A 26,694-nucleotide genomic window follows, 5' to 3' on the forward strand; every position below is an offset into this window, starting at 1 on the left:
TATTGGATGTCTATTGTAATCCAAAACTTATTTCAGTCACTTTCTCTTGCAGCACAGTCCCCCCCTAGTGGCGAGCGTTACTTTACGGGAGAAGACGCTAGGATGTCTTGGAGGAACACTTTACACATAGATAACTGTCAGTCTCTGTAGTGTACGAGTCTCTGGGTTATCACTTCGGATATGGCTTCTTCAGCTTTCTGGAAGTCCTGATTGGGGACAGCTGCCGGTGGTCTCCTGGGAACGCCTATTGGGACAGCTGCCGGTGGTCTCCTGGGAACGCCTATTGGGACTGCTGCCGGTGGTTGTAGGATTCGGCCATTGGTAAGGCCGTTGGTTTGGTGTCCGCCAAACCGTCTCTCGGTACCGTCCTGGTAGGTCCTTGGGGTCTCCTTTGCAGCTCCGCCACGGCATCTGGCGATGCTGTGGAGGCTGGTAGAGGCCTGGTAGAGGCCTGGTTGGGTCCTTCCCACTTTGGTGCGAATCCGGCGCAGAAGTGGTTAGGCTTATTGCTGAGTGGATGGGTCTTGACTAGTACCCTTTGTCCTTCAGCAATCTGGTGGTTGGGCGGATTCTTCGGTGTAGGATACTTGCGGGCTAGGTACCCTAGTTGAGCCTTTCGTGCGCATCTACTCTGGTGGCAGCTTGTAGACAGATCTCTTCGCTGAAGGGCGGTATGTGGGGTTGGAACTCCACTTCATTCTCCAGGTTGCTGGATCTGTCGTCTCAAGTTTAATTCGCTGGTGCTGGTTCCGATTGCTTCATTGTGCCTACGCCGCAGTGTGAAGAGGATTTCTCCCAGGTAGCGATCCCAGTGGCGATGATTGGCCGTGGTACGCAACCTGAGCCCTTTCTTCAGTTCCTGATTACGGCACTCTGTAGGGGTTGCCTGGGGATGGTAAACTGGAGTGGCCCAGGTTTCTAGTTCCCATTTGGCGCAAGTGTCGGCCCATAATTTGCTAGAGAATAGCACCCCATTGTCTGTAAGTATGCTTTAGGGGTATCCCCATCCAGGGAACACTTCATCTTGGAGTAGAAAATGAATCAACTTTAGCGAGGGGAAAGGCTTCGACCCATCGTGAGAAAAGGTCTGTGACGACGAGTAGGAAGCACTTACCCGTTGTGCTTCTGGGGTAAGGTCCCATCAGGTCTAGAGCTAATTGGTTCCATACTGCAGCAGGATTGTCTCTGCTGGCATGCAGGGCATCGATACTCTAGTCCGGCATGATCTAGGGGCTCGTCTGGCCATCCAAGACAAGAGTGATGGAACAGGAGTCCACAGTGAGCACAGCTGATCTGGTGGATTCGGGTGCCAGGGCAGTCTTCTACAGCGCAGAGTCGATGAGCTGCGTCCGCCGTCGTTGGGTATGTACAGGTAGGTGAATTGTTGGGCGCCAGGAGGGAAGGCTGTTCCCCTCCGATGTCTCGGTCCGCTTCTCGGGAATCCCTGGTGGTAGGAAGGTCAGGAGCACTTGCCTGCTTGCTGCTGTTCCTGGTGTGGGCCATGGTGTGCCTGCTGTTGGTTAAGTCTTCTATGAGCTGCAAGTGGTGGCAGGGGTCCATTCCAGTGGTTGCTGGCTAGTCCGTCTGGTAGAGCTTGCAATGGGTCTTCACTGGTATTGTAGAACAATCATCGGGCCCCTCGTTGGTGCGCCAGATAATTGTTGTTGATATCTCCTCTCTCGCACCGAGCCCTCTTGACAGAGAGCCAGCAGGGGTGGAGGAGGTCGAACTGCTGGTCTGGCCCCACGTTGGGCGCCAGATAATTTGTGTTGATCCGGTTCCTCTCTCGCACCGATGTCTCTCTTGGGTGAGAGCCAGGTATCGGGTGAAGAAGGTCCAAGCTGCTGATCTTGCGGCAGGATTCGCAGTTGGCTGGTGAAGGCGAATAGCTAGTGGGGTGAGGGATAGGACTAAACTATTCATTGAAAAATGTCGGTATTTTACACGGAACTTTTATTGACCTGAATTGTCCAAACAGTTCAATTGGTCGCCTGCGTCGGCTTTTACAACATACACTGAATTGATACACGGTACACCCTATCGTCAAGAAAGGAGAGGGGGGGGGGGGGGGGAAAGGAAGACAAATTCCCTAGGCCGAGATAGGTCCTCGGATGGCCTGACTCGCGAAGGAGGGGTGCGAGCAGCAGAAAACGGATAGCCAGTCGTTCTGCTGCTCCCCCTATGATCGTCCTATGGCCAGTGGGCGGAATCCAGCCTCACTGGCCGTCGGGCCGATCAACTGGCTTTCAGGTGGATGACCTCGCCTTTATATAGGGAGAAATGCGCGGGAACGAAGAAATGAAGGGAGGGGCGAACTGACTCCTCTTTGGAAGGGATGAGATGCGCGCGCATGAATCTCGCCGAAATTTCCCTGCCCTGGTAGTGGAAGTATAAACTAGATATTAATAATAAAAAAAAAGAAAAGATAAATGTGGCATAAATAATTATATATACATACATATATATTCAATCCTATGTATTAAAAAGTATTTAAACTTGCTTTCACAACTTAATTAGTTAAATTTATACTATTATAAAATATTAATACAGTTGGTAGATCGCCGGTCACAAGATGGCGTCACAATGTACATGTTTAGCTGTGGCGAAAGAAAAATATCCATTTGTATACATAACTCGTTCATATTTACTTTTATATTCTGAAGTGCATTAATATGTGTGGTTATAGCGACGTAAAAAATAAAGGGCGAAGATGGTTGGTTGCTTTAATGAATTATTCTATTGTTCGTCGCTTTGTTTATAACCTACGACGTCTCACAGATTCGTCGCCGCATATTACGTGAGTAGGCCTATTGCCGAAACATTTTTCCCTGAATTACTTCTGAACTTATAAAAACTCGTTTTGGGTTTAATTATGACGTAAAGTAACGTGATATTTAATATAGGAAGGGCGGGCACGCGTTAACAGTATATTAAAAAACAGTGTCCAGAATGTTCTATACAACTCCCAAAAATAGTATTTTTTCTTCTTTTATGTATATAAATAAAAATGCAAAAGTTTGTTTGCTCAAAACCTAATTTCTCTGAAAATTCTTTACCGATTGCTTTGAAATTTTGACACAACGTTGCATTCGAATACACGCGTGTTTTTATATACCTATGTCATGCCTGTCACACATAAAAAAATATATATAAAAATATAAATAAGTAAAAATATATATAAATGAATTTTTGTGTTTGTCTTCTGTTTTGTTAAGATGAAAATATGAATAAGAAGATATGGACACAGAGAGATAGAAATATAGACAGAGGTATACAGAGATTGAGGGAGATTTACAGATAAAGAGAGAGCGAGGGATGTATAAAGATATATAGAGAGGTAGAAATAGAGTGATATGAGGAGATATGAATATATATCCATATAGAAATATAGATATATTTTTTATAAATAATAGATAAATATAGTGAGTTTTTTTAGAGGGGCATATATAGAAACTATATCTATATGTATGCGCTTTGTAAATGTGTACCTACTTCAAACAAATAACCAATAATTGTGTGCTTTCTAAATTTTTTAAGAATAAAAGTTGAAAAAAGATGGTGTCTTTCAGTTACTCCTTAGAAGTTGAAACTGAATACTATCAGATGATTCTATTGATGAAATAAAAGAATGTATGTATTACCAGAATTCCCAATCCAAATTTTCCTTTACAAATTTATAATCTACATGATAATGTTCGCAGGCTTTTACAGCCATTTTACGGCAATCTACACGATTCTCTTTTGTGATAAAGGTTCTTTCTAGACAGTATACCCGGTGAAAAACACTTTGATAGTTTCTGCAGTATGAAATAATAAAATTAAATAGGCCAGTAAACTACAGACTTAAAAAAATTTAATTTTCAGTTTCTCAAAAACTTCTCTCTTGATCTTTTTCCAAGAACAATTAACTTCTGACCTTTTCCATCTATTCACAAATCTTTCAAATACTAAATATTTTATGAAATTTAATGATTTGAAGATTTAAACGGGCCAAACCTGAATAGCTTATACCGGTTTTAAACTTCCAAATATAAATGTGTCTTGCTTTACATATACACTAGTCTGTGACTATTACATGCTTCTTTGACCACTGATGACAATGATTATATCATGAACAATAACTGCATTCAAAATGAAACACATCAAATAACAAACTACAAAGATTGTAGTTCCAACACATTCTACTTCACCTGAACATCAGTCGGCACACAAGACATTGCACCAAAATAAAAGAGTGAACTGATAAAAGTAAATACTGGAGAGCAACTCATGGAAAGTCAAGCAAGGATGCACAAATCAAATGAATGTGAATCACAGATAGCATGGCTGAAATTAAATATTCTATATATTTAAAAACAAAACATAAAAAGTGAATGATTCGCTACAAAACATTTTTGAAGTCATTTTAATCTTCAAGACACGTAATTTTTAACATTTTTAACTGTGCAGCTAAGCTGTTAATGTTTTTCTGATAAAAGGTTCCTTTTAACTCTTTTATGTCTTCTGAACTCTCAGCACTGCAACAATGTCTGCTTCCTGTTAGGGAAGACACATGGTGTCAACAAATACATGAAGAACCAATTTCAGGACTTTTGCCCAACCTTTAAATAAAGTTTTCTTTCAACTTACTTATATGAGGGTCCTTTTTATCCATAATTAGCTCAATAAAACATAATGAATACAGATATAATATTCACAGAAACATACCGTTCTTTATGTTAGAAAGCTACAAACTTTTCCGAAATAATTTGCACATGATTTTTAAATGGAATCTCCCAACTTATTTGTAATAATTATGAGAATATAAAATGAATTGAGGTCTCAAAAAAACCAAATTAATGTCTAAATATAAGCAAAAGTCTGCTATAAATTAAAGTTTTGACACTTGACTTCCCCCATTACTGTTTATTTCAGGACTTATCCTCCTCAGTGGGAATGTACACTATACTGTACATTCCAATCTGGTACGCTTTAATGCCAAGAAAGCACTTGTAAACAATAAATTGTCAGATAGTGGTTTTATGACTAACTAGTAATTTTGGAAGAGGTTCCAGCAAAGAAACCTTAAATATTCTTATTATTATAATAATTATAGCATGTACAGTATATTGTAAATTTTCTCAGAGTACAAAAATTTTTTTCTGATAAATTGGTACTGAGGAGGATTTATAGTACCCAGTCCTTCAATTTTATTAGTTTTTCATGCCTTCTGTGACCTGTAGACTCCATGAGCCAGCTTTGGAAAGGGGAGAGGGTGGAATTCAGGCAAACGTCAACCGAGGAACTACCACACCGAAATGAAAAAGTACCACACTAACGTCAACCACGACACTTCGCTAGCAAGCAAACAGCCTAGACACAGAGATAAGAACCAAGGAGGGAGGTTCGTGCACCGCACCAACCTTTTACGCATCTCCTGCATCTGTCCAGCCAACTGCTGGTCGGCAGGGCTGCTGGTCGAACTGAAAACAACATGACAACTACAGTCGCGGGTCGCAAGACACAGCCGCGTCTCCCGACAGCCCGCGTCGCCACAGCAGGATACTCCACAGACTAAAAACAATTACATTCAACCTCTAATTTTTTGTATACATGATGCAATGTTTAATGTATCAAACACCATACGATAGAAATATTTTCAACGTCACCCATCATTTTATATGCATATTTTTGACATATTTATATACATTCGACTTAAGCTTTGAAGGTCCTATAGCGTCACCCCTTCATTTATACATTTAAGCCTTCAATTGCCTTTCCACATCTTCTATCCCTTCATCTACCTCTCTGTCGCTTCAACAAGCCACTTCAGCTACTTCTCGCTACATTCCTTCGCCTACCGCTTTATTCCTTCACCTACCTCTCCATTCCTTCACCTACCTCTCCATTCCTTCACCTACCTCTCCATTCCTTCACCTACCTCTCCATTCCTTCACCTACCTCTCCATTCCTTCACCTACCTCTCCATTCCTTCACCTACCTCTCCATTCCTTCGCCTACCTCTCCATTCCTTCACCTACCTCTCCATTCCTTCACCTACCTCACCATTCCTTCACCTACCTCACCATTCCTTCACCTACCTCTCCATTCCTTCACATACCTCTCCATTCCTTCACATACCTCTCCATTCCTTCGCCTACCTCTCCATTCCTTCGCCTACCTCTCCATTCCTTCGCCTACCTCTCCATTCCTTCACCTACCTCTCCATTCCTTCACCTACCTCTCCATTCCTTCACCTACCTCTCCATTCCTTCACCTACCTCTCCATTCCTTCACCTACCTCTCCATTCCTTCACCTACCTCTCCATTCCTTCACCTACCTCTCCATTCCTTCACCTACCTCTCCATTCCTTCACCTACCTCTCCATTCCTTCGCCTACCTCTCCATTCCTTCGCCTACCTCTCCATTCCTTCGCCTACCTCTCCATTCCTTCGCCTACCTCTCCATTCCTTCGCCTACCTCACCATTCCTTCGCCTACCTCACCATTCCTTCGCCTACCTCACCATTCCTTCGCCTACCTCTCCATTCCTTCACATACCTCTCCATTCCTTCACATACCTCTCCATTCCTTCACATACCTCTCCATTCCTTCACATACCTCTCCATTCCTTCACCTACCTCTCCATTCCTTCACCTACCTCTCCATTCCTTCACCTACCTCACCATTCCTTCACCTACCTCTCCATTCCTTCACATACCTCTCCATTCCTTCACATACCTCTCCATTCCTTCACCTACCTCTCCATTCCTTCACCTACCTCTCCATTCCTTCACCTACCTCACCATTCCTTCACCTACCTCTCCATTCCTTCACATACCTCTCCATTCCTTCACATACCTCTCCATTCCTTCACCTACCTCTCCATTCCTTCACCTACCTCTCCATTCCTTCACCTACCTCTCCATTCCTTCATCTACCTCTCCACTCCATCATGGTTGCTACAAGCTTTAAATTCCAAAATTCCTTGACTTTTTCAGGTTTTCCAGACCTGAATTGACAAATTTCCCTGACCTTTCAGACACGAACAATCCAGCTGTGTCTCTTGATGTTGAAGCTTTTTCTGCAGGGAAAGAAGGTCGTCTGTGCCGTTCAAGTGTCCCAATTTAATTTTAAATTGTAAGTACACCAAAATGAAATTTATAATTATGCTAGCAAAGGTCTTCAACTGCACCTATAATATGTTTTTACTCAGTAGGACTCACCCTATTGAAATTAATTATTGGTTACCTGAAGAAAGGCCTCTTTTCTGGAAATGTTATAAGTAAGTTCCATTTTCACTTCCTGACACAATTTACAATTATTACCAGTAGTTTACCACTCATGAGTGGTTAGGTTAGCTCATATATTACAATTAGTGTAATATAATAATCGGTTAGAATAGTTGACTGCATTAAAAATATTTTTAAAAAGTTAAAGACAGTTCTTTAGGATAGGTTAGCTACAATAAAAATACTTACAATGTATTTGAAGGATTGGTAATGAATTACCTATTACAGTTAACCTAACCTAAAATTTGATGTCAAAATGAAAAATTAATAGTACTAGTACAAGCAAATTTTTAACATAATTTAAATTACAAGTAATATAAACTATAATGATTTATTTTATGTTTACTTGAGGTTTCCAGTTTCACAAATTAAGGTTATCTGATTTTAAAAGCTAGTTGAACATGTCACTCACTTCATACCAACGCCCTTGCAGATTTGCTGATTATAGTCATGCCACACTTCATAGCGCATTGTGTTGTTTTATTTCAAATTTTTTAGTTTCGAATTTCTAGAAATGATTTCCGGTGTCATTTGTTTTCCCCATCGGCACTTAAACATGTACGGTCTGATTTTCAGTTTCATTTATTATGTTTAATATTTAACACATAAACCCTACCTATGCATCCAGTCTATACGGACACTGCAGAAATCACAAATATATTCTCTTTGAAAACACTTTGGTCTCGATATCCTTACCACAACAAAAATTGTTAATCTAAATTTTATCGCATATAATAAAAATTGTTCTGCTATTTTTGAATAACAGTTTGTAACTTTACATCTATTAATCCGCAAAAGCCAATAATCTCCAAAATTACTGCAAATAAATTCTGCCTTAGATTATTTATTGACTATACACGCCCATCAAAATAAAGGGCCACGTAGTATTATTAAGACAGTTTAAAATCGAAGTATGTGTTTGCAATCGATTACTAACAACTCTCCTGAAACTAATGTAAGGCTATTGATCTTTAATTTAAACATGCGTAAATATGTTTATTTTTCATGTAACATCAAGTTTACAGAAAAAAAGCCCAACAATTCACAGAAAGAAGTAACAAATAAATTTTGTGATATTAAACGTTTACAAATTTTTTGAGGTGCCTAAACATCTACAAAAGCTGTCTTTTCGGTTTACTTTTGTTAGCATGATAAGAAATTCGAGAAATACATTGTGATTTCCCCGACTTTTCCCAGAATTCCCTGAACTTTTCCCGGATTTCTAGTACTGTAGCAACCATACTTCACTTACCTCTCCACCCCCCTTCATCTACCTCTCTGCCACTTAATCTACTTCTCCATCTGTTCATTACCTCTTCACCCCCTCCTTTATATACCACTCCCCTTTTCATCTACCTTTACATCCCTTCATCTACCTCTCTGCCACTTCATCTACTTCTCTGTCTATTCATCTACCTCTCTATCCCTTCATCTACCTCTCCACACCTTAATCTACTTCTTCACCCGTTAATCTACCTCTCTGCCTGCTTTTTATTAACCTTTCCACTACATGTACATCGACAACTTAAAACCATGTCTTTTATGTATCTCTTGTAACATGTGTTTCTGACAGGAGGGCATAGAAACTGCTCTGTGAAGGTGTCTACCTGTCAATTAGTAAGAATGGCATGTTTTGTTTAAAATATTGTAGCTGGCAGGCAAACCAACAAACTATTTTCATTTGTAGTAAATTCTCTCCAGGAACTCATCAACGGAGATGGTTAAACCAACACAAACTTTTCTTTCATTGTGCAAATTAAAATTAAAATTTTATTTTTTACATATTGTAGATTTCAATCAATTAAATCAACTTTCCCGAATATCACGTTAGTTCTTAAGAATTTCTGTGTATTTTAAAATAAGGCACTTGAAAGCACATCAATTTTTCAAGGGCATTTAACTTACCTCACAAGTCTTCACATAAGGCCTGAGTAATTTTATTTTCCTAATTGAAAAACTAAAAACATTTATGAATGTGATGCTAATAAAAATTTTTACGGTTTACGAAGGCCCCAAATATAATTTTAAAACATGCAAAAACAATTTATATATATGTGTGTATATATATTTGTGTGTGTATATATATTTATGTATGTGTGTATATATATTTATACACACACACACACACGCTGATAATGTAATTAAAATAGTGTCAGAGAAAATGTGTGAAAGGTGCCAGAGAAAAAGATTGTGAGAAAGTGTGTGTGAAGGAGCACACGTGAAAGCAAAAAAGCGTGCACAAAAGAAAGTGTAAGTATGTGAAAAAGGAAACATTTGTAGAAACCAGGATAAAAATTATTTACAAATGTAATTATGAAAATATATTAAACTTATGGGTTCCAAGAACACTGAAGTTTAAGATCGCAAACAAAATAGAATTTCAGCCAAGATCCACTTAATAGTAGTACATACTAATATTTGGAACAATTTAAGAATAATAAAATAATGTGTGATGTTTAAAACAACACATATCAAAGAAACCAAATCTTAATTATAGCTAATTACATTATATTAAAGTACATAACTACTATGTAAATAGAGCTAATGATTTTCATCGTACTTAAAAAAATAATTGAAAAACTAAGATATAAAAAGTGATTACCCTGAAAGAATGAAATTCTAGTTACAAATGTTGAACATGAGATGTGTACATTATTTATGGTTAAGTTTAGGGTATAGAAATTCTTGGAGGAATACAATTAAAAAGCTTAATAAAAAAATTAGTTCTCTCAGATTTCCTAAACTTTAGCTTCATTAAGGTCTCGATTCACAAGAATGTTAGTTTTATCACTATTTACACCTGAGGTATTCAAATAGTCCATTATGTGAAAGTGTAATTTTCTGTGACAATACGGTAGGCAGTACTATTTAATACAGCATTTTTCATTTTGGCAAATTATATGATTTGGCACCTATCAAGCTACTTGGATTTTTCAGGTGGATTCTGACACTGATGACCTCAGTATGACCGCCAGTAACTTTAAATAGAAACTGCGACCATACAATTGAAATTCAGGAAACTCAATTGTTGTATTTCTGTACCCACATACAACCTCCAACTACACTGCCATTTATGAATGAATATAAAATTGAAGTGACGTGATCGAAAGTGCATGACGATAGTGTGTAACAGAAAAATTGATTGGAAACGCGTTTCGAGCTTGAATGAAGCTATTGATACTACAACTATCATTATTACATAATATTGTAATGATAATAATTATTATAATAAATGCACGAGGACTTGTTTATTGCAAAATTCTTACTTTCTGTTTTTACACTATGGACTTAATTACACCTGCAAATTTCATTTTCCTCGGTTTCATAGAACTGATGAGGTGGTAACACATTACCATGAATAAACCCAAATTTAAAAAACAATAACACTAAATAATAATTAAAATTTTTTGGTTTCTATCAAGCTGATTTCAAACACCAAATACATAGGTGCATAATGGGCTTATTTGAATTGCCAATCACTTAACAGTAAAGCTTATGTGTATTTTATTTTTTTTGCCAAAGAGCTGTTTATTAAATACAGATTGTTTAAGATATTGTTGTATGTTAAAATTATATGAATCAGTTTTCAATTTCAAGTGCATGAGAAATTTTTTCTTTCTTTACGTGGAGTTATTTTATCTGTGATTTACTTTTAATTGCTAAAAGTTCATGTGATCTGGCCTTGAATATGTAACAACCACTTGTGATTCATCAATGAAGTCAGACTTGTCTGACTACACATTTCCTGCTGTTTCAAAGTAGCCAGTAAAATTATAAACTCAAGAAAATAATTTACATAGAAACCCACACATTAATTCCTATTATGTAAAATATTTGAACACCAACATTAGACAATTTGTAATAAAGATTATTGCTTTGAATGAACCATGTAATTTATTACTTATATAAATAATAGTTTTCATTAAATTATAACTGACCTCGAATATTACATAAAAATATACTCATTTGAATTAATATAGGTAATAAGCCAAGTTCCTTTCTCATGTACACACATGCTGAATGTTCAACCATGTTGCATACTTTTATTGAATAGCTAGAATATTGCAGGAGTTAGTGCCATTACATTAATTATAGGGAGAAAAAAAAACTTTTGTTTCAATATTTAAATTCTCAAAATCACAATTTTTTTCTAACTTATAACTACTCTTTATATTATAGTTATCATTTCTCTTATTTTTCAGAAACCATTACTTTAGAAAATTCCTACATGAGATAGTTATAGTCCAGCCTATGAACGACTATGCTTTTTAGACATATTCATTTGAACTATCAGGCAGTTATTCCAAACAAATTATTCCATTTTATGAAATACAGTACTTTTGTTTTCCAAATAACAAGACTAGCCAAACATTTTCTAACATTTTCCAGTATTTATCTCAGACTTAATACAAGAATTCTCAGCCTTCAATATAATAACTTTGATAGTATCCTATTAAGTGAAAATAACTACCTACATTATGCTTTAGCAATTTTTGTGATTTATGACCTCAATCCTAACATTACACTGATGAAGTAGATTTATTCAAACAAGAAACATGCCATGTAATGACCCTATAAAAGTTCCGTATCAGGTATCCATGTTTATCCCTTCATCCTGATAGAATGATCCTATATACATTGATCCTGCTATTGCATTGCTATTTTATTTTTATACATAGAAAAATCCCAGACCTAAGAAAAACTTGTGATAGGCCTATAACATTAAATTATGATCACAAAATGTACATGAAAGAAAAAACTCCACAAGCTCTGACATAATTTGTTTGCATTTGATATTTGAGTTTTTAATATGTCGAGGATTTTTAAACATACTAAATCAAAACAGCAAGCATCTTGTACCATCAGATCATGCCATCAGGATCAAAGGATATACTTGTATATATACGTAATACGGAATAATTACCAGTGATTCAACCATCTGTACTCTGTGTTCTTTTCGCTCAAAAATACAGGAAAACAGATCAGGTTCAAGTGCATTTTGTGATACCGGATTCCAATTGGTTGAAAATAACGGAGGAGAAAACGATGACATCATTTTAGTAGGCCGAAGCGGTTGGATTATAGTATTGGAACAGAATATGGAAGTGAAGGTGTTGGTTAGTATCGGAGATAAGTGATTTGATGTTTGTGTGTTCATTTGTTTGTGATTTGCTGCGGAAGAGGTACAAGGAGTGACGTAATAAGGAAATAACAGTTGTATTGAGTAAATAGGTCTACGCAATAGGTATTAAGACTGTCATAAGAATCGTAGTGAATATGTTTGCAAATAAGTGTACCTACTTGTATCTAGTGAAGACCTAGGTGTTGTTTATTTGTAAGAGGACTGTTGTAAAGGTGCAGCGGAGAGAAAGAATGTGTGGATTGATATTGCATTAGTAAATGGACGAACGACGGATAGCGTTTCGCGAGATAGGAAAAAGAATTGAAAAAACAGCAATTGGATTTGGAGTGAATTATGCACTGTAAGGAAACAATTGATAGTATAGAATCACTTTAGTAAAAACAAGAAATGTAAGTGGGATTAAATGGATGTTAAGTTTTTGTGATATGTAGTTGTTTTATGTGTATGTCATGTTATGTTAGGTGACAGTTGCGTATTTAAATTAGGTGAAATATTGTTTTTTTTTGTAATTACAAAGTAGATTTAATTTCAAACAATGTTCTTTACGGATACTGGTATTTAATTTGGTGAAAGCGACAGTTTTCATTAAAATTTTTGCTGCATCATGAAGCAAACTATTGTCCAATGTGGTGTAATATAATTTGTGATACCGGTAAATAAATTACATAAAGTAATAATATTATGAGAAAAAACTTCACTGTATCATGAAGTAGACTGCAGTATAATTGACGATACTGATATTTCATTAATTATAAATAACATGTTATGACTGTTATGAGATAATATTTCATGGGTATCGTTAAGTAAAATACAGTCCCACATGGTATGCTGTGCCCGGCAGATAACTTGGCATCTGAGCTCCCTAGTCCTGTCTGGGGGGGAGGGGAGGGCGAAGAGAAAGTGATACCCTATTGTCGTCAGCGGCCAGGTTTGTACTAGCAGCACAGAAAACATTCGGCGCGTGACTTCCTACACTACGTAAGTCTGTATCCACACCCGTGGGGACCCCAGGGCGGTAAGGCCTTTTGGCTAAGAGCGCTGGGTTACCAAACCAAAAGTGAGAAATCCTATGAATTGTACTTGTACTACGTAAGTGTAACGTTGTGTAAATTGCAGTGGTTGTGCTCGAATATTTGTACTCATCTTTCAGGAAAAGTAACAAACTGTTATCTAAACCTGCAACGTTTTACTATGTCCCATCAAATATACTTACGGTGTCTGCTAATAATTATGCTAACCAAAATTAATTTAAATGTTGTTAACTCAGTAACTAGCGAAAACCAGACACGATTTATTTTGGAAAACTAGGTCACTTAGTATGTAAAATAAATTTAAAACTATGCTTCTCAATTCATTGTGTTCTCAAAGTTAGTTTTAAAAAAAGTCTTACAAGAAAAAGCAAACGACCAAAGCATTACGCAATTGTAGCTCTCCGCGCGAAAGCTATCTCACAGTTGATGATGCAGGAGCCAGTCTAGCCCTTATCGTTCTCCGGTTTCCGTACCTAAAACGTGCCATTTAGCGCTGAATTTACATTTAAGTAAACATGGAGCTTGTTATGTTATATTTGCTGCTTTAACTTCATTTCAGTCGTTTAGGAAACACCTGACGACCAACGTTAGTGGCATTTAAAAAATGCTTGCGTATGTGTGGCTTTATATTTTAATGAACCTTTAATCGATTATTTATTATAAATGTAAATACAATTTGCATTGTACTTCCACTTTAGAATGCATATTATAACCTTCAAAACCTCATATATATAATATGATTTGTTTAATGTAAGTGTGAAGTTCTCTTTCCATGATAATTGATTGTATTATTAGGTGACGAAAAACAAAATTAAGTTAAAATTAATTACTATTATTACTATTCGATTGTCAGCATTCATAGTGTACAAACAATGCAGAACATATAACTTACAATGTTAAACTTTCCATTTAAGCCACTTTTGCGCTTTTTTGGAGTAATAGCAACTTATACCATAGAATAAACGGTTTTTATTATTTCCCACTCTCCGCTATTTATCACTTTACCGCGCCTCTGTGAGCTGCCACCTTCACCTTCCATTTTCGGGTATTCACTGAAGGGCGATATTTTCCTAACAGCCACTACACGGCTCTCGGCTACGTGGCGCCTGCTTACCCCCTCTTCTTTCTCCGGTCCCGCTGTCCCCGCACTCCCGCGCTGAGAGACGCCAAGATAACTGCCGGCCACAGTAGTCTATTATGTGATTCCAGTAATTAAATTTTTGAATGTAATGATTTAAAAAAATAATTCCCAAATTATAAAAAAGTACAATGCAGTCCCACCCAGTCATTTATATATGCTAAAATAGGGAGGAATTAATTGAAAGTAACAGTTTTATAGGAAAAAGAATTGCGATATTGTGTAGTAGACTGAAGTCCCACCCGGTATACTGTATTTTTCAATACCAATAATTAATATATTGTAAGTACAAATTTATAGGAAATATACTCGGTATTGTTAAGAAGACTAAGTCCCAACCGGTCTATTGAATTTTGCGATATTGGTACATTAGTTACTGATAGTAAAAATTAATAGAAAAAATATTTGCGTTATCATAAATTACACTTCAGTCCCACCTTTGCTACTGTATTTTGTGATACCAGTGATTGATGGAATGAAAGTAAAACTTTTACGAAATTATTTTATCGGTATCGTGAAGTACAATAGTCACACCCGTTCTAGTATATTTTGCAATACCCTTTTAATTCTTTATCATTCATGTCTCCTGCAATTTTTATTATTCAGAAACATGAAATTCTCTAATAAATAGGGCACACTGTTATAAATCACGATGCCAATGTAATTTAAATAATATACAGAAATAGTGTATTAGATAATAAAATTTCTGTATTGCATAATAGACTAGAGCAGGGGGGATTATAGTGTAGTTTATAATACCAAAAAAAATTAAAATATTCAAAAAATGCAATAAATACGTAAAAAAAAAGTGTGTTTATAGTTAGTTCCCTGCCAAAAAACCCCATATTCCCACAATTGTCCCAAAAGATGAAAGGGGTGATGATGATGATGTAAGCGACGCAATCTTGGTTACGTCATTAGTATTGTTTTGAAATCTTAAAATTCACTAGTCCCACAAATCACAGATGTGTGAAATTAGGTAACCAGACTTTTCCAGGTCAAAAATAACTTTCGAGCACTCCAAAATCAGAATCGTAGATAATAGGTAATTCTGAAGAACAAAAAAAAAAGAATTAAAAATTCCCAAATGATTTTTTTTTCCACTTCCTAGCATTATTTCCAATCATTCTCTCTAAGAGGTTGTTGTGATACTTCAAATATTTTTTTTCAATGAGTGGTTAGGTTATGTTATAGCCTATATTACAAATACAGTTATATTCCGATGATCCATTATATTAGGTTAACTACATTAAATATGGATCATTAATTACCTTAGGTAGTAATTTTTTAAGATTTTTAATAGTTGTAACAGTTGGTTATGTTATCTACCTTAAAAATAATGTAAAATTGTTTGAACAATAGGTTAGGAATTACCAATATACACCATTTTTAATACTAGTTTATAGTACTTTTAATGTATATAACGAACAATTTACAAAATTTAAGAATACAGCTAATGTAGATAATCTAACCTAATCACCATTTAAACAATTTGAAAGTAAGATTTTAAATGTCACCAACATAATCAACCATCAACACTATTATCAATGAAGCTAACCTAACCTTTCGGCAGTTTTACGCTATATTTAATGTACTTCAACAAACATATGAACTCTTTAAAATTGTAAATACTAACTTTAAGTATCACAATGCCATAATAAATAATGATTGGAAAACATGGCAGGAAGTAAAAAAATGGCATTTCGGAATTTTTATTTTTTTACAGAAAAGTGGCATTCCTTCAGAATTAGGCGACCAAATGGGTATAAAATGTCACCCAAAAAAATACATTTCATGGACTCACATTTCAGTAAAACATTGAGGACTGAAAATGGAGTAATATGTTAAATTTTCAGTTTTAATTCTCATTGGTACAAGTCTTTTAACAATGTGGGGTTATTTAAAACCATTAAAACTATGTAGGCCCTAAATGGAAAAAAAAATGTTTAAAACTATTTTCACCATCTACTAGCCCAAAATTTCAAATATGACCAAGCAGAAATTAAGTTTTCTTTTCACATGCTATTTCAAAGATTAAACAAGCAACATTCACTTCTGAACATTCTTGGAAATGTGTAACAGTGTGACAATCAACAATAATAATGCACTCTACCAATGCGAAGCACAAAATAAAAAAATATTGATGTTGTTTACCATTCTTGACAGATACGAAAGGTGCTTGACCCTATATCCGGAAAGCCTCTATGACCATAACAATACAGAAAGAATACAACACAAACTTACATTTACAAGTAATTAGTTGGAACAATTAAAATTTAAAGAATGAATTCACTAAAATACTACATTACTACACACACTCAATACGATTTTATATTTCTTCAACAGCGACCGACAACTTACCTCATATTTACTGAAGCTTAAAGTTTCAGGCGTCGAAATGTAAAGCTGACAGCATTCAAGATGATAAATTCCACACCGCGTGGTTCATACGAATACGAATGACAGTGGAAAGTCAATGAATCATACTTTGCTAATTGAGCAACCATCAGTTACACCCTACAAATTACAAAACTACTCTCTCCGCCATCTTGAAATCTCAAGCACAGCAGCAGCCTGTGTCTGCCAACATCTTATAAAATAAACGATGAATCACAAATATTATTTTTTGAATTTTGTGCGTTAAATTCGAATTTACGTAAATAATTTGGTGTACATCAATTTAAAATCGTTGTCAAAGCAGTAATTCTATTTTAAAATAATGTTTCAATTTTTAATGAAGAGGACTTAAAACGCACAATTAACAACTCTATGACATCAAAAATCAATGAAGTAAATTATTTTTCGTTATTTGCGGTAGTACTGGAGGTTCAGTAAAATTAAAAATACTTTGTTTTTAATTATATTCAGTAAATTCATGACAACAGCGCCCTCATGACATTATTCCTATATTTAAGTGTGAAAACATAATCCCTGCCCCCAAAAGAACATATACCCAAAAAAGATTACTTATGCTGTAAATTTTGATAAATAAAAAATATATTATTTAGCAGTACTTTTGCATATAAACTAAATAATTCCTATAACAAATCCTTATCCTTACTTTATGACTATATAATGTTACACTGCAACATTTCTTGATATGTATTAATTTTTTTGTGCTCTATGGATTATTGGCACAAAAGTGTGGCAGGTTGTGGCAAAGTATTAAACCTAACTGGCTAAAATCATGTGCGGAACACCATGAACTATTTTAAAATACTTATAACTGTCGTAGGCGCATCTATAGACACACTGGCTGAATAACCTCAAAAAATTCAGATGCTTTCTCTTTCCTACATATTCACTCCCAGTACCATACTCTGAGAAATGAACCCCGTCCCCTTTTCTTAATTAAAAAATAGTAAGAATAATTTACAATTTCAAGAGGGGAATGTCACTTTAACAATAAAATTGACAAGAACTGGTACAAAATTCCTCCAAGACCATCGTAAGGATAACTTGACAAAGATGCACCAGCTAATGCTCATTAAAAAAAAATGGCATGCAAAGGAGACTGCAAAACTATTCCCAACATGCTCTCGGAATCCAGCATTTACTAATGGCAAATGCATTCTGGTTGACAAACTATAAAAAGCTACCCTGGTCAAGATCCTCTGGAAACTTCCACAGCCCATGCAGCACAAAAGTTTCATTAAATTTCTCAGTAAATTGGTACCGTAAAACGGGGTGAATAGAAACAGTGGGGTGAATAGAAACAGCAGTTTATATACATATATTACTTTGAATATTATAAGTTTATACTGAAAATTATAATTAACTATTATTGCTTTTGGGTTGGCAACACTTCAGACGAACAAGAAAATTATGTTTTGTTTGTTTGGCAGCACTGTAAGTTTATCCAAGGGCCCTGTTACACGGGACCCTGAACTACTTCAGGTGAACATGTTTAAGTAAACACGTTAACAAACGCGAAAGTGTACGGGTACACGGTAGTTGCTGAAAAGTGTGTTTAGCTCTAAAACAGATTGTCTACTATCAACGAATGACTGTGTTGTTGATCTCTATTTTGTAATTGTATCCAGAAAACGCGGGATTTTCTCACTTGTTTATACAGCATTATCAGCAGAAATGGAATGTGTTTACATATTGCTCAATATTTTTTTTACAAATCGGGAATTCAAACAACATGCACAGTAAAATTTTTAAACTTATTTTTTATTATTTTTTGAGCGAGAGTACCTATCTCAGTTTTAAGAAAATTAAGGTCAGGATCAATTAAAAAATATATATATATAATTATCTGTTGATTTTTTTTGTTGCATTCGGTTAAATATTACTCGAACTTGTGCCAGAAACACTTTCCATCTTGAATTTCTGCAAAAGACTTTATATTCTAAACAGCCAACCAGAGGCTAATGTAGAAGATATGTCGATCTGAACTACTTTGCCAACCTGTTTAAGTTAAATGGGAAATGGCCTCGAACGAAACATGTTCTGACTGTGTGTAACCGCACTCAACAGCTGAACATGTTCACCTAGAGTAGTTCAGACTCCCGTGTAACCGCGCCCCTAGTGTGTCCTTTGAAAGTTTTCAAGATGTCTTCCGACTTACTTTGAACTTCTCTGGTAAGTATACATCTGTTGTTTATGTTGACGTCGTACCGACCATGCCCGTTAAGGAATGTTAAATAGATGTCACGCCGGTAATATTTATCAATATCTATGGAAGTTAAATTTCTTTACATGTATTACATTCTTGACATTGACGTCTTCTATGCCAGCTGTTTGGATAGCAACGAAATATTATTGTACGACTTGTGTTTACAAACAGACTAGTTTGAAAGTGTTCTCTGGGGTGTGTAGTTTTGTGCATAATATTACGATATATATTTATTATCTGTTGTTTTTGCGAAATTGCGTTTATTTGGTGGTCTCTGTCGGTAACCACCGCCCATCTAGTAGCAAACTAACCCCTTTCTCTCGTGTGTAAGTGCTTTCATGTTTAGTTTATTTTCCATTGTAAATAACATTGTCGTCATGTTTGTGTGATTCATACTTTCTAAATATGGATCACAATTATTGTAAACTGTTAGAAGATCCTCACGATTCATGTGATGAAGCCGAAATACCGTCAGGAAGTGAAAGTGTTTCGTCGGGTGATGACTATGATTCCGATGTGGACCCTGAGTTTCTTCCCGACTCTGACAAGGTAACAGATCATAACCTGAAACAATTTGTAATTGATTCTAGCGATGAGGAGAATGCTGTCACTTATAAAAAGATACAAACTTCAGAACCAGAGTCTTCAACTGAAAAATGTTCAAGGTATAGGAACAAATGTAGAATGCCAGCTGTATCAACTGAAGTCCCTGGCACTTCATCCTTGGCAAATCAGAACGATGTTCCGTCCAGACATAGGCCTGGTATCCAAACTCGAGTTGTTCCTACTCCAGTATGGGACAAGGCTAACGCAACTTTGGTGTCAGTGTCCCAAGTTTTCAAAGAGGAGTGTGGCGTGGCCCAAAAAATAAAAGATATTGTCGATCCAACACCGTGCAAAATTTTTTCACAATTGTTTACAGATGACCTAATGAACCTTTTGGTGTTCCAAACAAATTTATATGCAACACAGATGGGCAAAACTTTCGTTCCAGTAACTTTGCAAGAGATGCATGTCTTCATTGGCATAAACTTACTGATGGGCATCAAAAAACTACCTAGTTATAGAGATTTTTGGAGCTCAGAACCTGATCTCCATGATGAATTTGTGTCACAGCTAATGCCGGTCAAGCGATTTAGTTTCATACTGGGTAACTTTCATCTCAATGATAATGCAGTGATGCCAAAACGGGGTGAGAGTGGTCATGACAAACTATACAAAGTGAGGCCACTTTTGGATATTTTGTCGAAATCTTTTTTGGAGTGCTACAAGCCACACCAAAAAGTGGCTGTTGATGAATCCATGATCAAATTCAAAGGGAGAAGTTCACTAAAACAATACATGCGTGACAAACCTGAGCCATTCCATTTCAATTCAGGCAGGAGCGTGTCAGGTCACCATCTCGGATTTGCTTTAAAAAATTACAGCAGTTACAACCAGTGCAGACAAGAAGTATGCCAAAAGGATTTTGTCCCAAAAAATTTTTTCCCCATGTTATAGCCTTTTGAAGTTGGTTCGAAATCAAAAAAGGTGGAAAAAGGGGTGTTTTTTAAATGAGCAGCATTTCAAAACTATTATACTGATTTTGTTGATTTTTTTTTTATTTTGTACCTATTATAGTGAACTACAGAGTGGAATAGTTCCAATGAGTCCAACGACAATATCTTTAAGGGGGGGAAACTAAAGAATTTGGCAAAAAATTTGAATTTTTTTGAATTTTCAAAAAAAATTTTTTATGTGGAATAATCAATTTTCATAAAAAGTAATTCTGGTAATATGTGGACCTATTACAGTAGTTTTACAGGAAAAATTGTTTTTAATTCTATGATGCATGGAATTATTAAAATTTAACTTTAAAATTTTCAAAATTTGACAAAAGTGCCATTTTTGATTGATAATTACTCAAAAATCCCATATTTTAAAAATCTGAAAATTTGTAACTTTGTTGTCCTCACCTTTAGTAATAGCATGCACTTTGTTGGATAGTGTGTTTTTGCCTGTAAACATTTCTAGAATTTTTTGAAAATGTAATTTTCTTACATTTTCTAAGGTCTGCACACTCAATTAACAAATGTTTTGTTAGTTTCCAAAAAGTGAGATGTAATTTGTAAATTGGGGAAACCTTGGGAATTACAAAAGGAGAGTCTGTGTATACATTATCACATTAACATAATATGCACAATACATATACACACATATAATACATATGCATACTCTTTAACTTGCATGAAAACCAAAATTTCAAAGTAAAATTGAAACCAACAATATGTACCTATAATTAATTATATGTAGACTGCTTACCCTTCCTCAACTATATGTAACATATATTGACAAACTTCCTAAAATATTATTTGGCTGATTAAAGACAGTAGATCTGCTGGATCTTCATCAACTCAGCTTTGTCGAAAGTGTGGAGTCTTGCTGATTGTCCAAGTGGAGTAGGATTGCTTACTGCTAACAAAACATTTTGTAGTGGCACCGGACATTCATCCTTCTTCTTTCCAGATTCCTGTGGCCACTGAAACCCTTTAGCTGGACCATGGGGATGCATAAAAGACACTGTCATGTCGTTCAACTCTTTAGATATACCAGTGATCTGTCCCATCCACCAATTCTGATCGTATACACAAGCAACGAACTGGCCTACTTGGAAATCATTTATTGAATAATGTGTTTTAATCTGGTTAGATTGTACAACTATTTCTATTTTATCTTTAATTGTGCGTCCCATGTATGTCTCATTTTTAATCAGCCAGTAATGTTTAGATTGTATTCCAACTGGTTTTACAGTAGCCCATTCTTTTTCCTTAGATGACCTATACGTTTGAATTGTTTTACTTTCAAGAGCCAATAGAGTTATCTTTGGTACAAGGTTACCTACTTCAGCAACAAATGAAGCAGAATCTCTAATGGCATTAACACACACTGCCCGAAGATTGAACTTAGTTGCAAAGTGTTAACACAAACCACCTATTGCATCACATGCACTTTTGCCATGCCCTGTAGCAGAAAAAATCCATTTTTTTTCAACAGTTTGAGTATTTTTACATAGTTCATACAGCTGAAACCTATTTTTGAAATGTCCAGCTGCCCCATCTGTAATGTACACTATTGAACTCAAAAGTTCTAACTGACAAAATTTTGAAATTTCCAGTTTTATAACCTCTAAAGCACAGAGAACGTGAGCAGAGTCGTGAGCTATATCATCAGATACTATAACAAAACTTCTTATTTCCGCACCAAAGTATGCAACACAGGTAAACAGTGAAAGCTGATCAGTTTGCCAGTGGTAAGTTTGGATTTCATCAGGCAATACAACTGACCAGTTCTCAGCAAAATCAAAATGTAAAACAAGAGCATTATTTTGTTGGACAGAACTTCTTGCTTCAGCTATTCCTTCCCTTTGTATTTTCCTAATGTAACTGTGAGGAATAGCTTTTTTAACCCAATGCCTTACATGTTCCAGAAAATTATTTACAGATACAGTTTTTTTTATGAGGTCACCATGTTCCCAAATCGCAAATGTAACTTCTTCCCCTTCATCCAAGCCAAAGTTTTCAACAGTTAATGTTTCTGTGCCAGGACAGTCACCACACTCCTCGAGCCAGCAATCTTCATTCCTTGTTTCGTCACACAAACACTTCAGTAGAAGATAGTCTTCATCAATTTGGTTATTTGTTACATTTCGAAGAGCTACACAGATAAGTTGCATGTTACTGCAGTAAATACAAGAACACACAGTCTGTTCTGGCTGAATTTTCACCCATCTTGGTCGTAAGGCATAAAACTTTGAAAGACTAATTTCTATAAGAGGATTATCTTTTTTGAATGCTTTGTATGCCTCTTTGATGGACCTTGTCATGAATCTTTTAACCTTTTTTACTTTCTCGCCATTACCATCCTTAATGCAAATAACATCTTTTTTGTTTGGACTTTCCCTTGAACAGTCTTTACTATCTTCTAGGTAATATGATAATGCTAGATCTTGTACCTGTGTAGGTGTACCTGTGTAGGTAAAGGATGTCCACTATAGGGGTCAGGTTGAGCATAAATTCCCTTATTTTTTATAACTGTGCGACATTTATCAATGAGGTACTTTGACACTGAAGGTAATTTTTCCTTCAATACAGTTTTACTAAATGTTTGTGGTACCAATGTTAGTAGCTGTACTTTTCCATTGTAGTTACAAGTATGAAGAGCTGAGTCAATATTCGAAAACCATAGACTACAATTGACACACACAGGCATTTCAACATCAGACTCACTTGAAAGATGCACGTGATATATGTTTTGTAATTTGTTCACAGCAGAAGTTTTTAACTCATCAACTAATTTTATCTTCTTTTTCCTCGCATAACCTTCTCTCCTATCCAATCTCACCTCTGAAGGGGATTTCAATGGTGATACTTCTACATTTAATGTTTTAATGAGACTGCTATTTAAAACACTTACTAGTTCATCCTCCGGAATAAAATTCTCTGATGTGGATGTTTCTTCTGCATCTTCAGCAAGTTCCAGAAATTTCTTTTTATAAAAAGTAACACAGTTGCTACACAAAATATCATTTTTATTTACTGAAACAGATACACCCACAAACTTTTGAATATCATCTGCTAAATCATTCACCTTACACATCCTCACACATTTACTTTTATACACACTTTTTTTGTGCCTTTTAATGTAGTCCACACATTTAATTCTCTCCGTACAATGAAAGTCAGACATGATTTAGTTCACTAGCTGAACATCACCCATGAACACACACAACACAACTGTAACAGCAAAAGTTTGGGAATTCCCTTGTAGTCTTGTAGTTGATTCCCCCTATGGTCACCAGGGATTTCCCTCAAGCTACCAGGGATTCCCCTTACAGCAAGCGCCTGGGAATATTCAGATAGGGACTCCCCCTTCATATTTCCCAAGGTTTCCCCTCATACAAAACCAGTTACAAATTATCACATACTATTTAGATACCAACAAAACATTTATTAATTGAGCATGCACAACATACAAAAGGTAATGACATTACATTTTCAAAAAATTCTAGAAATGTTTACAGGCAAAAACACACTATCCAACAAAGTGCATGCTATTAATAAAGGTGAGGACTACAAAGTTACAAATTTTCAGATTTTTAAAATATGGGGTTTTTCAGTAATTTTCAATCAAAAATGGCACTTTTGTCAAATTTTGAAAATTTTAAAGTTAAATTTTAATAATTCCATGCATCATAGAATTAAAAACAATTTTTCCTGTAAAACTACTGTAATAGGTCTACATATTACCAAAATTACTTTTTATGAAAATTGATTATTCCACATAAAAATTTTTTTTGAAAATCCAAAAAAATCTAAATTTTTTGCCAAATTTTTTAGTTTCCCCCCCTTAAAGATATTGTCGTTGGGCTCATTGGAACTATTCCACTCTGTAGTTCACTATAATAGGTACAAAATAAAAAAAAAATCAACAAAATCAGTAAAATAGTTTTGAAATGCCGCTCATTTAAAAAACACCCCTTTTTCCACCTTTTTTGATTTTGAACCAACTTCAAAAGGCTATAACATGGGGAAATAATTTTTTGGGACAAAATCCTTTTGGCATACTTCTTGTCTGCACTGGTTGTAACTGCTGTAATTTTTTAAAGCAAATCTGAGATGGTGACCTGACACATTATCTTGCTAACTGCCTGAATTGAGGTGGAATGGCTCACCTATAAAAAGAGGTTACAAATTGTGGATGTTGTGTGATGAGTCTTCATATAACTTAAAATTCCAAGTGTACACGGGTAAAGTAAAGGAAGCAGTGGAGGCTGGCCTTGGAGAACGTATTGTGACAGAACTTTGTGAAGGCCTTGAAGGAAGAAATCATATTGTGTTTATGGATAACTATTTCACTTCATATTCACTCTTTTACCATCTTCGTGAAAAAGGTATATGGTGTTGTGGAACTGTAAACACTGCCAGAAGGAACCTTCCTAAACTAAAAGACGACAAAGCTCTCAAACGAGGAGAATTTGATTTTAGTGTCAGTGACCATGGGATTTCAGCTTACAAGTGGAAGGACAACAAATGTGTCAACATGATATCAAATTATCATAACCCAGCTGACACAGTTTCGGTTCAGAGGCGTCAGAAAGATGGAACGAAGATTCAGGTCCCATGCCCCAAAATTCTTCCGGACTACAATTCAAATATGAACTTCGTTGATAATTTTGACAGGCTGAAGGGGGATTACGGACTTGACCGACGTAGCAGAAAATGGTGGCCTAGAATTTTTTTCCATTTTGTTGATTGTTGTTTGGTGAACGCCTACATCATACATAAAGAACTACCAATGACGAAGTTCTCACACAAGAATTTCCGAAGAAGTGTCTACACAGAACTTCTTGCAAAGCGTATTGTTGAAACTTCCTCTCATGAAACTTCAATGAAACGTCACTCATCGGTAGCAGCTGTCCAAGATCATAAACCACATGTAGATAAGGCGATTAGATTGGAGGCCAACTTGCACCAACCAGAACGCAGCACTTCCAGACGATGTGCAGTCTGCAGCACCAAAAAAAATCCTGTCAGAACCATATGGTCCTGCAGAACCTGAGGAGTGGCACTTTGCCTGAAGAAGGACAAAATGTGTTTCAAAGACTTTCATTCGAAATAATCCAGGGTGCAATTACTTTGTAAATATTTTGTTCTGCATGATGCTATTTTTTTTGTTTATTGTATAACTTTTGTTGAAGAAGAATTTCTTTTGGACGTCTTATTGATGACAATGTAAAGTAACCTCTTATAGGTTTATTTTTGTGTAAATTCTGTTTGTTTGCTTGTTTATACATAACCTATGTTTTGTTGTGCGTATTTAATTAATGGGCGGTGGTTAGCACAACTAACCACCATATAATAATCAATATTTCCAACAAAATTAAGCAGATATTTTTTTTAATAATTTCTACACACTACTTAAGCATAATACTAAATACGAAAACTTAGAAATGTATAAATTTGTAACCAAATATTTTCCGCCCCTCAAAGAGTTAACTACTATGACTTCATCACATTAACACTCCACAAATACAAATTTTAAGAAATTTAGATTTTGTACACAAGGAAACTATGTATCACGGATAGATTTTAGATAGGTACCTTAGAGTATGTTCCAGTGGCTCAATTACATGTACCTAATTAAAAATAGCCCTGAAAGAATATTTTAAATTCGCACCTCCCTTGCTGTGTCAATGTAAGCACATTCACGGTAAAAGGAAACACTCTCAAGGAGGGTGTCATGTCGAGAAACCACAGCCCAACACTGTGACCAGGATGAGGGCTAGCCGTATCCTTGTGAGAAACCACAAGTGGAAGACAGCCTATGTCGTCAATGACTTAGTGTTGTCTCTTGTTGCCATCTGTATCATCAGATACAAGAGTAATGATGGAACGATTGTATGGTGGCTGGGCATTCAACAGGGGGGTGTGAGGAGGAAGGGGGGGCCGTAG

The 26,694-nt window shown here is 35.8% G+C and overlaps 1 protein-coding gene across 5 annotated transcripts in view; it reads right to left on the minus strand.

Moving 5' to 3' along the window:
- The window catches only part of LOC134540797 (protein enabled), a 76,026-nt gene extending 58,879 nt beyond the window's left edge, over positions 1-17,147 (minus strand). For 3 of the 5 annotated variants that reach the window (XM_063383724.1, XM_063383721.1, XM_063383720.1), the window contains exon 1: positions 5,403-5,458. In XM_063383724.1, the coding sequence (XP_063239794.1) occupies positions 5,403-5,422 (20 nt within the window). In that variant the 5' untranslated portion in view covers positions 5,423-5,458. Of the gene's footprint in view, positions 1-5,402; positions 5,459-16,944 lie in introns of those variants that run through there. The other 2 variants (XM_063383725.1, XM_063383722.1) reach the window with 2 other exon arrangements.
- Between the last annotated feature and the right edge of the window lie 9,547 nt (positions 17,148-26,694).

The sequence above is a fragment of the Bacillus rossius genome, chromosome 17 (assembly GCF_032445375.1).
Source record: "Bacillus rossius redtenbacheri isolate Brsri chromosome 17, Brsri_v3, whole genome shotgun sequence".
In the NCBI taxonomy this organism is placed as follows: Eukaryota; Metazoa; Arthropoda; class Insecta; order Phasmatodea; family Bacillidae; genus Bacillus; species Bacillus rossius.